At 40.9% G+C, this 13,911-nt stretch overlaps 1 protein-coding gene across 2 annotated transcripts in view; it reads left to right on the top strand.

Annotated features, from left to right (window-relative positions):
- The window catches only part of LOC120532961 (A disintegrin and metalloproteinase with thrombospondin motifs 19-like), a 245,910-nt gene that overhangs the window by 142,174 nt on the left and 89,825 nt on the right, over positions 1–13,911 (top strand). For both annotated transcript variants that reach the window (XM_039759483.1, XM_039759484.1), the window contains exon 12: positions 12,440–12,585. In XM_039759483.1, coding sequence (XP_039615417.1) covers positions 12,440–12,585 — 146 coding nt within the window. The remainder of the gene's footprint in view (positions 1–12,439; positions 12,586–13,911) is intronic.

Below are 13,911 nucleotides of genomic sequence, written 5' to 3'. Positions count from 1 at the left end.
GAATAAGCTTTCAGCATTTTACAATCCTAATAACTATTTCAAGTCTCAGTTGGATTGAGTGATTTGTTTTTGAGTTATTCTATCTGTAGGCTCACATCCTGACACAAACAGACACACAGAGGCAGAGACATCACTCTCCAGCTTCTCTCCCGCTCTCTTAGTTTTAGTTACACCCACCTTGTTGTGGGCAGCTCTACTGCAGTTACAGTTTTTGAGATTTCACAAAGTGGTCCTCTTTTGCTAGCATAACTGATAGCTGAATTTTTACTTCAGTGAGAAGGGTGCATTCCTTTTATAATACGTACCATCTCTCCTGTTTGTGCATCTCACTGTCCTTTAACAAGACTGAAAGTCCAGCTTCCATATTGGCTGTCTGCTGTCTCCTTAGGTCCAACACTAGACTATCTGATGAAGTAAATGCATAAGCATTTTTTTGCAGTTCTCACTTTAGGCAGCAGTGTTCTGCTCTTTAACAGAAGTTAAATCCAAGGAGTTAGTGTTCCCACTGAATTATAAAGGAAGCGGTGAACATTAGTACCTTGTGTTCACTTTAAGACCAACCTTTTGCTTGACAATTAGTACAGTCTTATGTCCATTAGGGTTGGCAATGGTTAAATTATTGTAATTTTTTGCCCAGGCCAAAGTGATAACCAGTGCAAGACTAAGACATCTCCAAACCCAGATATACCGGCACCAGAGTCATCTGAGAGTGGCAAATGCAGTCTTTTCAGAGAGCCAGCCATTTACATACCAAAGGGGTCATCATAGCAGTTCCACAGTGAAACTCACAATAGCAAAGGGGGTTTTGGCTCAGGTTTGCAGCTGCAGCTCAAATCTCATGTGTTTCTGCTCATTTGGTGACCCTGGAGATGCCATTACCGCTGTTCTTTGTACTTTCTCTTAAGCATTTTCACACCTAGGTTGGTTGATGCTTTTTTTCAAACGCTAGAGCAATTGCCCCAGAGTGCAGTTTGTTTAGGTAGATGTGATGATGCCAATTGCACTCTGGTGCGGACCAAAACAAACAGAGTGAGACCTATTGGAAACGGTGGTCTTGATGCAGTACCAGGTGAACTCTGGAGCAGTGTGAGTGATGTTTGAATGTGATCTGACTTGGGACCGATCTAAATGCAAGAAATACTGTGCATTATGGGAAACATTTCTACCAGTAATTAGGCAAATCTTAGTTTAAAAAGAAATCCACATATGTATATTAGTTATTGTAAAACAACATGTACCAGTTAATTAGATCAATCCTATCACCTGATTGAGCCTCAGAGTCTCTTTCTCTCTCTTACGATTGGATTGGATAGCAGTTGACTACATAAAAAAGGGTAGATACAGTTGCAGTTGGGTAAATCAAATTTAACACATACAGAACTGGTGAGAAATAAACACTGTGGACTTGAACCCGGACACAGACAGACAAACATCTTAAGTTCACCACACACGTTTATTTTATAATATTTACAGTGCACTCACCAGTGCCTCTTGCACCGTTCCCCCAATGTCCAGGCCTCACAGTCCTTTGTGCCTTTCCTTCTCCTGGCCGCCTCCAGTCCTCTATCCAGCTCCGTCTCTCTTCCACCCGACTTCCGCTCTCGACTGAAGGAAGGTGGCCCCTTAAATAGGAACCCGGATGGGCTCCAGCTGCTCTCCGGCACTCCTCCGCAGACATGCCCCAGTGTGGCGGAAGTGCCGGCTGCGCACCCGGAAGCCGTCCGGGTGTCCCCTGTTGTCATCCCCCCAGCACTTCCTGGTGTGGCGGAAGTGATGGGCTCCAGGGTTGTTCAGGCACTGGGGCGCCGCCTGGCGGTGGCCACGGGTCCCTACAGGGCTGGGCTTCCAAGCCCTTTATCCGTGTCCCCCAACATAACCAGGGCGGACGCCCCCTCGCGGTCTGGAGGATGTACAAGCCTTCCTCCGGTCCTCCTGGGTGATACAACACCTTTGTCCAACCAAAGATCAAACCCCCAAATCTTATGCCACAAGAGTGATGCAAACAGGCAGGGCATCATCTCAATGTGATCTCACTCCTGGCAAGTTTTGGAGACTGCAGGCACATTAACTTTGATGTACTATGTAGTTAAATGTGAATCAACCATTACCAAGTAAACATTATTAACAAATATTTACAGGCCTAAAGACAGCAGACAAACAAATAAAGGTGATGTTCAGGCTATTGGAGAGTAAATGCACAGCATCATACAGTGAAATTAAATTCTTCTTATATGTCTACTGTCTAAATGAAATGAGGCACATCACCCCTTGCAGAGCTTGTCACATAGTAGCCAGATGAAATGTGTCCATACAAGGTAACACATTTTCATGTTCTCATCTAGTTGTCAGATAAATGGCATTCTGCTCACAGAGTTCTGGTTGGTTAAAAAAAAATAATAATCATCACCAATATGCTAGTGCACAAGCTTAATTCTTGTTGAATCTCTGCCCAGTTAAAAAAGTCCATGATACACTCACAGGCCGTTTATTGCTACTTCTGATTCGCTTGAAAGCTTGTTGTGTGAAACACAATCAAACTAACTGGAGACTGAAAGGAATGAAACATCTGATTCGGTACAAAACAATTTGACCACACATTTGAAAACATCTTAAATCTTTTGCTTAGGATGCCTATTGAGAACTGCCAGAGACATACCTTCCTCACAAATTGGATATCCTACACTGGCAACTGTCCTTTTTTTCCTTGAGTTTATCATAATATGGTTTTCAGGGTTTCTCAGGTCAAGGAATCTAGTTGTTGTATTAACCTTTTTCTATACACGTTCTACTCCAGCGCCGACTTATCTGGTCTATAGACGTCGCCATGTTAGAGACTGGTTGCTAGGAACACAAAGCCATGCTGCTGAGAGACAGATCTTGGAGGTCACTTGTCTTGACATCACAAGCACAACAGTTTAAAAAGACAACGCCATGTGTGGCTAATTCATATATGATCGAATTTGTGAAAGAAAAACTTTACGTCATTTCATGTTGTTAGTTTTTGATTCTACTTGTTACGATATTCTTTTCTATTCTCTGATTAGGGTGTACAGCTCAAGTTTCTTTGCTATGGTTATTTCTACCCTTTTTGGCTTATGATTTACTGCTCTGTTTTCTGCCTACAATTCTGGCTACACATACTGAGCTTTGTTATTTAATTGCTGTCTTCCTGGTCATGACGCCTGCGAGTATTCTGACTTCTCTGCACTACCTCCTGATTCCATTTTCTCTCTAAACTACTGCTGCCTTACACAAGCAGTAACAAAGTTCTCTTTGAGTGCTCCACTGTCAAAATTAATAATGTTTTATCTAGCTCCATCAGACTTTGGCTGAAACTTTAAAAGCTTTGAGTAGAACTTGAAAATGCTTTATAAACAGATTGCTGTCTTATCAAGATGTTAGAAGGGCAAAGCTTGTTGTGTTTTTCATTTTCTTTTCTAATTGTCCTTTATCGTCCAGATTGTGGGTGGTCATGGGCAGATATAGGTGGCCTCACCAAACCAATGAAATGAGGTTAATATTTTTATACAGCAAGGGCAAGAAGATGGAGAAGGAGATAAACAGAAGTCAAAGCAGAAATAATAACTGGAAGAGTCAAAAAGCTCAATGCTAAAAAGACGTCAGAGAACCAAAAAGACACCAACAAACTTTGATTTTGAGTTCATTTAGATATGTACAAACTGTGACAATTAAGTGACCTCAGGAAGCAAACTTTATAACCTGTGACCTTTGATCTTATTTTCTGCAACTTCTGACAAAGCTGGTAGCAGCCAGCAATTCCAGACCATTACAATATGGTGTCATAGGAGAACACAATTAAATATATCTTCTTCTTTTGGCTGCTCCCATTTAGGGTTTGCCACAGCAGATCATCTGTCTCCATCAATCCATGTCTTTTGCATCATTTCCTGTATCCAAACCATCTCAGTCTACCCTCTCTTACTTGGTCACTAAATTTTCATACCTGTGTTGTCTCTCTAATATACTCATCCCTAATGCTGCCTATCCTCATTACTCCAAGTGAAAATCGTTACATCTTCAACTCAATTCCAATTCCACCTCTGCCATCTCAGTGCCACCATCTACAAACCATACAACATACAGTACAGTAGCTGGTCTTACTACCATTTTATGGACCTTCCCTTTCACTCTTGCAAATATTCTTCTATCACAAATCATTCCTGCCACTGTTCTCCACCCTGTCTGCGCTGTCCTCCTCACCTCTCTACCACACACTTCTTTGCTTTTGACTGTTGAACCCAAGTATCTGCTTCTTGCAGTCACAACCTTCCACCCCCTTCCCTCTCAATCACACACATACTCCATCTTACGCCTACTGACTTTCATTCCCCATCCCTTCAATGCATACCTCCACCTCTCCATGTTGGTCTCAACCTGCTGTCTACTCTCACTACAGATCACAATGTCACCCGTGAACATCATAATCCACGGAGACTCCTGTCTGACTTCATACATCAGCCTGTCTATCACCATTGCAAACAGGAAATGGCTTAGTCAGAGATGACGATTGATGTAATCCAACTCTCACCTCAACCAGGCTGGCATTTCCATCGCACACCTCACCACAATCACACTGTCATCATACATATCCTGCACCACCCTCACATACTTTTCTGCTACTCCCGACTTCCTCATACAGTACTATAACTCCCCTCTTGTCACCCTGTCATATGTTTCCTCTAAGTCAACAAACATGCAATACAATTTCTTCTGACCATCCCTGTACTTCCCAATTAACACTCTTAAAGCTAACATCGCATCTTGAAGCCATATTACTACTCAAAGATCGCCACCTCTCCTCTCAGCCTAGCAACTATTACTCTTTCCCATATCTTCATGGTGTGGGATCTCAATTAAATACATAAACATACTAAAACAACCCCAATAGAAACAATCAAAGTCAGGAATGGCTACAGTGACCACAAATACATATAAAACTCTGAAAGAATAACAGTGACAAATAATCAATAATAATGACAAACATCTAGAGGGGAGAAAAGATGTACAGTAGACTAGCGATGCCAGTGGGGGCTGCTAGTGGGTTAAAATAATCTTACACAGTCATGGAGCATATTTGTCAATTTTCTTTCATTAGTGAGTTGGACCTTTCATCATATTCTTTATTCTTTAGAAATGTTTGAATCCATTAATCCCTTTTACAGCCCATTTTGTTCATTACAGAGACATAGAGCGACAGTTTTTACCATGGCAGTATTAGTGAAAAGCAATAACCAAACCCTGAAGTATAAGCCATTTTATCATAGCACACACACTTATCTATGTACATTTTTATACAAAGACAATTTAGATACACCAAGTAGCCTAGCACACATGATTTTAGGATTTGGGAAGGAATAAGAGCACCCTGAAAATCTCACATAAGCAGAATGGAAAGGGGTCATATACATAAAATGTATTATTATTATTATTATTATTATTATTATTATTATAATGAGAATATGCTAACTTTTCACAACCAATGGCTGTTCCTCATATTATACCTGGATCATTTAAAGTAAGAAAACACTGCTGACCACTGGGACAAAGAAGACTTTCTGTGCACCTGAAAAGTGTAATAGCAGCCATGTGCAGTGGCTTTCATTCAAGTGTTTACTGGGAGCTCTAGAATGCTGAATAAGTTACTAATATGCACAGAAAGGCCTTGTAATTCTGCTGAAAAAGCTGATGCAACACAGAGGTGAAGGTGTGCCTGCAAAGAGCCATCCCAGAAATGGAAAATGAATCTATTTATAAAAAGCAATAGCAGGCTTTTATCAGTTTTATTCCTCATTTCTTTCAGCATCTGTGAACTAATGAATCTTCCACACTTTTACATTTTCCCTGGGACAGTTTCCAAGAATGTCATTTGTGGTCTTGACTCTGCTCACATGCCGCAAAATGGGATTTACACATAAATAGCCGGCCACTTGGGACATGGCGTATGGGCTGTGCACAGCCAGTTCATGGCTGCACTGCTCGATGCTTGATTTATGAGTAAGACGGCTTTGGTAGCCACTCAGAATTAGCAGTAGGCCACACGAGATCTGTCTGTCAATGCCACATGACTTGTAGCATTTGAAATCATTGGTAATTGACTTGAAAGAACATGAGTGCAGGGACACATCTCACAGGTACTAGGGTTACAGGCACAACTCTTGGGAATGCTTGCTATTTGGAGCATGTGCCAAAAGCTGAGAGAGCCCCATATTCACAGAATCTGTCGCAGAGATGATTGCAGGCATACAGTGCCAAACATTAAAAAACCTTATGAGATGTTTCAGACTTGAAGATGGAGAAGACCTTTTTTCCAGGTGCTTTCTAAACTGTGAAAGAAGTTCAGCATAACTTAGAGGAATACACTGTATAAAAGTGTGGGTGAGCAGATGCCTATGTAGGTTCAGCTCTTATTGTCTGCTTATCATCTAAACTGAGCCGAATCAATCACAGGTCCTAGAAGCTTAGAGGCAACAATGCCAAATCCAATAGAAACTGGCCACAGTTCAAAAATTGATCTCCTTTCTTGCTTAAAACATCTCTTGATTCAACCTGGAAGTACAACGGAAATCTAATTAACACTTTGGGTACGTGTGATCAGATCAAATTACCATCTAAAATGATTTTGCTCCATGGAACAGGAAAAGTTTAAAAAACGTGTTTTTTATTTTAAAAGTGTATTTGCCATTTAGTATGTTGTTATGATTTATTTATAGACTGTAGCACTAGCACAGTAAACGGCAAAGTTAAGTATGAGGATATTCCATCCACCCTCAGACATTCCATCCACCCTCAGACACATTGCTCTTTGAATACTTATTTGCCATTGTTGTTGTGCAGCAAGTTGATCTGTCTGAGATGTGCAAAACGTGTTACTTGAACCCTTCTCTTAATATGTGTTATTGTTTATTTAGTGCATAATGCCATCATTTTGTTGTTCTGGGCCAGCCAAAGATTGTCTCCATGTGTGGTAAGCTTGCCCATTAAGGTGCTGACAGGATGAGATAATTTCTGCAGTCTCTTTCTTTGTTTCCCCTTTCTGTTGTTTGGAAGCTTTCTGACATCTTCTGATTGCTTATTAACTGTGTCTCCTCACCTGAGTATTGCTGATTTTCTTTATTTTTCTGGGTCCATATAAAAACAATGGACTAGAGATCTTTGGGTCAGTGCCACCTTAGCAGTCAGCCTTTAACTAATTTCATTTTACTTTCTCAGATTTTTTTTTTTCTCGTCACACAACAGAATTTTCATTTTAACTACGTAACTCGACTGATATCCTGACATACAGACACCTTTAGACCATTTTTCAATGTTTGAAATATTTTTATCCTATTTTGCCTTCTGGAAGTTAATTATTTATGAATCATGTCATTTTTATTGAATGTGTAGGACAATATTCAAATTAATGTTCCACTTACTTTCAAAAGAATGTTTTCCTGTCCCTATGCATGTGCGGATGATAATTGAACATTCAAACATTTAATAGGCCTGGATCAAGTTTATTCTTTGTTTATTTCATTTTTTTTTTTCCAAATATTATTTGCTATTGATTATATTCATTGATATATTATTATATTACATTATTATCAATCTACGGTGGGCTGTTGGCCTGCCCAGGGTTTGTTTCCTGCCTTGCGCCCTGTGTTGGCTGGGATTGGCTCCAGCAGACCCCCGTGACCTTGTAGTTAGGATGTAGCGTGTTGGATAATGGATGGATTATTATCAATACTGTTGATTGTATATAAGTATAATAGCAGGTCATGTCACTTGCAGAAATTTTCTGATGACTCTACATTAATGAATTTTATTGATAAGGAGGATGTGAAAGAGTATAAGAGAACTTTAAGGAATTGTTTGCAAAAACATCAGCAAAACCAAGGAATTGGTTATTGACTTTCACCACAGCCAAGCACCTCTATGTCTGGTCACTATTCAAGGAACTCTCAGGCTACAAATAGTTCATTGAGCTTAAAACTTTCACATCCCAACCCACCGCTGTTACGCTGTGGGCCTCTTCTTTTTATTATTTACCTTCTTCCCCTTGGCAATATCTTTCATAAATATAACATTAATTTTCATAGTTATGTTGATGACACCCAGCTCTGTCTTGCTAGTAAACCCACCTCTTCCTTTCCACCATTTTCGCTTATTGACTTCATTGCTGAAGTTAAATCCTGGTTTTCTTCAAATTTTCTTAAATTAAACAATGAATTAACAGAGGCTCTCCTTATTGGTACAAAATCATCATTATCCAAAGCAGATAATCTTTCACTTGCTATTGATAACTCCTTTGTTTCACCTTCACCTCAGGTCAAGAGTCTGGGTGTCATGCTTGATAGTACTCTTATCCTTCCAATCTCACATTAATAACGTCACCTGGCCTGCTTACTTCCACCTACGTAATATTAAACACATCCTCATCTCCCTCACTCCCCATACCGCTGCCATCCTTGTTCACAGTCTTGTTACTTCTCGTCTGGACTATTGCAGTTCACTCCTCTTTGGTCTCTCTAGTAAATTTCTCCATAAGCTTCAGCTAGTCCAGAGTTCTGCTGCTCACATCATTACTCGAACCCCGTCTATTCACCATATTACTCTGTCTTACAGCAGCATCATTGGCTCCCAATTAAGTTTCGAATTGATTTTAAAATTCTTCTATTAACATTTAAGGCCATTCATAATCTCACCCCTCCATATCTGTCTGACCTTCTTCATGTTGCCATTCCCTCCCGTGACCTTAGATCCTCCTTTTCCTCTATCCACCTGACCGTCCCTGTTGTTCGCCTAATCACCATTGGGAGCAGAGCACTGAGCCGTTCTGCTCTCAAGCTCTGGAACATACTACCTACTGAACTTAGAAATACTGAATCATTTTCAACTTTCAACTGTAATGTTAAAACATACAGTGCATCCGGAAAATATTCACAGCACATCACTTTTTCCACATTTTGTTATGTTACACCCTTATTCCAAAATGGATTAAATTCATTTTTTCCTCAGAATTCTACACACAACATCCCATAATGACAACGTGAAAAAGTTTACTTGAGATTTTTGCAAATTTATTAAAAATAAAAAACTGAGAAAGCACATATACATACTGTATGTATTCACAGCCTTTGCCATGAAGCTCAAAATTGAGCTCAGGTGCATCCTGTTTCCCCTGATCATCCTTGAGATGTTTCTGCAGCTTCATTGGAGTCCACCTGTGGTAAATTCAGTTGATTGGACCTGATTTGGAAACGCACACACCTGTCTATATAAGGTCCCACAGTTGACAGTTCATGTCAGAGCACAAACCAAGCATGAAGTCAAAGGAATTGTCTGTAGACCTTCGAGACAGGATTGTCTTGAGGCACAAATCTGGGGAAGATTACAGAAAAACTGCTGCTGCTTTGAAGGTCCCAATGAGCACAGTGGCCTCCATCATCCATAAGTGGAAGAAGTTCAAAACCACCAGGACTCTTCCTAGAGCTGGCCAACCATCTAAACTGAGCGATCGGGGAAGAAGGGCGTTAGTCAGGGAGGTGACCAAGAACCCGATGGTCACTCTGTCAGAGCTCCAGAGGTCCTCTGTGGAGAGAGGAGAACCTTCCAGAAGGACAACCATCTCTGCAGAAATCCACCAATCAGGCCTGTATGGTCAAGTGGCCAGACTGAAGCCACTCCTTAGTAAAAGGCATATGGCAGCCCACCTGGAGTTTGCCAAAAGGCACCTGAAGGACTCTCAGACCATGAGAAACAAAATTCTCTGGTCTGATGAGACAAAGATTGAACTCTTTGGTGTGAATGCCAGGTGTCAGGTTTGGAGGAAACCAGGCACCGCTCATCACCAGGCCAATACCATCCTTACAGTGAAGCATGGTGGTGGCAGCATCATGCTGTCGGGATGTTTTTCAGCGGCAGGAATGGGAGACTAGTCAGGATAAAGGGAAAGATGACTGCAGCAATGTACAGAGACATCCTGGATGAAAACCTGCTCCAGAGCGCTCTTGACCTCAGACTGGGGCGACCGTTCATCTTTCAGCAGGACAACGACCCTAAGCACACAGCCAAGATATCAAAGGAGTGGCTTCAGGACAACTCTGTGAATGTCCTTGAGTGGCCCAGCCAGAGACCAGACTTGAATCTGATTGAACATCTCTGGAGAGATCTTAAAATGGCTGTGCACCGACGCTTCCCATCCAACCTGATGGAGCTTGAGAGGTGCTGCAAAGAGGAATGGGCGAAACTGGCCAAGGATAGGTGTGCTAAGCTTGTGGCATCATATTCAAAAGACTTGAGGCTGGAATTGCTGCCAAAGGTGCATCGACAAAGTATTGAGCAAAGGCAGTTTTTTATTTTTTTTATAAATTTGCAAAACCTCAAGTAAACTTTTTCACGTTGTCTTTATGGGGTGTTGTGTGTAGAATTTTAAGAAAAAATGAATTTAATCCATTTTGGAATAAGGCTGTAACATAACAAAATGTGGATAAAAATACTTAAAAATGTGAATACTTTCCAGATGCACTGTATCTGTTAAAAATATCTTTTTCTCAATGATTACAATGGCTTTGTTTGGTTTTAACTTTTTACATTTTCTGGTGCTTTAAGTTCTGTTTATAATGTGCTTTTTTATTTATTGTTTGGTGTCCTTGAGTGCTTTGTTAGGCGCCTTTGTATAAACAAAATGTATTTTTATTATTATTTTTATGTGGAGGTGATGCATTGCTACAGGTACTTCCCTCCCACTTCCATTATCTCCCAATGACCAGTCTTCACACACCATCCTCACTACATCAACATGTCACCTGTTCAGTTTGTCCCTAAGGCTTCAGAAAGTACCACTTCTGTGGAAAACATCCTGCATTGTTCCTGTTCCAAAGAAGGCAGTTGCCTTTTCACCTAATAACTACAGACCAGTGGCACATCTCACATCATGAAGACCTCTGAGAGGCTGGCCCTGACCCCCTATGAGTCCTCTTGTGGTAGACCAACTGGACCCACTGCAGTTTGCCTGTTGGACAAAGATTAGAGTGGAGGATGTAATTAATCCATTTGCTCCACAGGGCTTATTCTCACCTGGACAAAGCTGCCAGCACTCTGAGGATTATGTTTTTTTGATCTCTCCAGTGCTTTAAATACCATCCAACCATCACTATTAATGGGTAAAGTCACACATACCTAGGTGGATGAGCCTATGGTGTCCTGGATAATGGACTGTCTGTCGGGCAGACCACAGTTCATGAGACTCCAGGACTATGTTTCTAATACGGATGGAGGTCCTTATTATTGACTGGCTGGACTAGTCTCTATAAACTATATAAGAAAACGCAGAGCAGTTTCTCTTTTTTTAGGAGACTGTACACCATGGTAGTTAGTGACATCTTTCTCATTTTCTACAACTTTGTGTTGGCCAGTGCATCTTTCTAGTCTGTGTTGTGGCTGAGGGTAACATCACTTCAAGAGAAGCCAACAAATCAACAAGCTGTTTAAAATGGCAGGCTCAGTTTTGGGACGCAGTCTCATCCCTCTGGAGGTAGTAGCAAAGGAGAGAATTAAAACAAAGCTGATTGTGATTAGGAACAATGCTGCAGAACCTGTCTGTGACACACTAGCATCAAGAATAAGGTAAGAAGCTCAGATTCAGGAGAGCCTCAGAGTAGAGTTGCTGTTCCACTGGAGTAAGAGGAGCCAGTTGAGGTGGTTTCGGCATGTCATTTGGATGCCCCCTGGGTGGCTCCACTAAACGTGCTCCAGGCATTTGCCACTGGGAGGAGATCCGGCAGCAGATACATGACTTGCTGGAGGAATTATATCTCTTGGCTGGCTTGGGAATGCCAGGATGTCTTGAAATCTGTAGCGGAAAACAAAGAAGTCTGGTCTGACCTGCTTGGCCTGCTGCCATTGTGACTCTCACCAGGAAAAGCGGATTCAGAAAAAAAAAACATGAGCTGAGATAACAATGAACAAACATCAACAGCAAGCTATCAATGTGTTCCAGAAAAAATGCACTTCTTGTATTCCCTGATATCAGCTATGGATTCCACACTTCAGCTGCAGAAACTCTGGCTCATTTCATCTGGCTGCAACGTTTGAAAGTTATAAATGTCCCTTTCCAAGCCTTATGAAGTGTTCTGTGCTCAGAGTTTGGAGTACTTGGCCTATGAGAGTAGGACATGGCTTTTGACTTTATGCCCTCTCCCTCTTTTCTCTGAACAATCTTTCATGTTGCTTTAAGTATTTGCATTGCAGTGACCACAAGTACTCAAAATGCATTGGTTCTTTTCTAACTTTAAGCATCTTCTACAAGTTGAACAGAACATCCTTTGATTCACGTTCACCAGTTTTATTATAGCATAGCATTTTGATTTCTTTTTTCATTTCTTCTACAATACAGTATACAGTATGTCATACTAACTGCTCCCTTTGTGTCTTTATGCAGTGGTGCAAAGCTGGAGAATGTGTCAGCAGGCTTTCCTCAGCTGAACATACAGATGGAGAGTGGAGCACATGGACTTCTTGGGGTGCCTGCAGCCGGACGTGCGGCATTGGAAGTAGTTTACGTCAGCGCAAATGCGACACTCCCAGGTGAGCTTCGTAAGGCTTCTTGTGTGCCAAGAGAAAGTCCAGTACTTTGAGTAGCCAAGTGCTGACCTCAGCTGAGCAATGAGGCTGAAGTATCTCTAGACACATATGTCATCGGAACAAATTGTGCAGTAAAACTCACTGTCAGGTGAGGCCATGTCTTTTTTACTTCTTAATCCAAATTTGCAAGAAATATGGAAGGAACAATTACTGCACTCAGCTGTAGATTTTTATAGATCCAGAAGGGCACTGTAGTGCAGGTAATGAGCAGAAAAGCTGGTCCTGGAGCCCTGGCCAATCTGTTTGTGTGTGCACCAATTATATTTCCTAGAGTTTCCAGGGCTGAGGAAAAAATGTCTCCAGACCATTTAACTATGGGTTCAGACGTGTGACAGTATCAAAAGCCAACGAGGGGAATTCTATCCTGACAACCCAGGATCTTTTTAGAATATAAGCTAGATGCAATTCTGGGGTAGTATGGAAGAAACTGTTTAAATGCCTAACAACAAATCTGATGTAAGGAGGTAGACTGTGACGAAGGTGACCAGCACTCTACCTGTCCAAACAGCTGCATTATGTCTTTCTGATTTTACACTTGAGGCACATGCAAGAAATTGCTTTTGGCTAAGTGTCTCCATTCTGTGAAAGTTCTAATTTTTTTACCCCCATAAAAGAGAATCCTTCTCTCCTTTAATCCTATACTCCCACGGCTTTTCTGCCTTACAGCACGCTCCTTTTATGGTTATTGATTCTGATGCTGATACTAGTTTTGTCTAGTAAATGCCCCAGGAGCATGACACTGCTTGAGCAGCTTTATACATATTAAGCATTAAGGAATATTTTCTTCAATAGAAGAATGGGGGTGGGGGGCGTTTGCAACATAAATATATTATTAAATATTTGATAGTATTGAAATTTTTCCTAACCCTGATTCCCTGATATGTTTAAAACAGTTAAAAGAAAAAAAGCAAAAAAAAAAATGTATAAGAAGGAAATTATCCCAGTACCTAAGGATTGAAAACTGAGGCACAAACAACTGAGGAAAGAACCGGTGAACATTTCTTTAAAAAAAAAAAAAGAATATTTGGAAATTATCTAGATGTAAACAATCAGCATTAGTGAGAAACAAGTGGAGATAAATACAAGAAGAACTACACTACAGAAACAAACCACAATCCATTAAGACCCCATAGTTCCTAACAGACTAGAGAAAAGTCAGTCTGCCACTTTTCACATATTTGTAACACATCTCAAGAATTCTTAAAGCGTTGAGGCCACCACAGACTTGGGGAACTGGAAAAGGTTAAGTTTAATTGAAAAGTATGGGGT

The sequence above is a fragment of the Polypterus senegalus genome, chromosome 7, assembly GCF_016835505.1.
Source record: "Polypterus senegalus isolate Bchr_013 chromosome 7, ASM1683550v1, whole genome shotgun sequence".
Lineage (NCBI taxonomy): Eukaryota > Metazoa > Chordata > Cladistia > Polypteriformes > Polypteridae > Polypterus > Polypterus senegalus.
The sequence above is the reverse complement of the archived record's forward strand: the minus strand, read 5'-3'. Positions and strand labels throughout refer to the sequence as shown.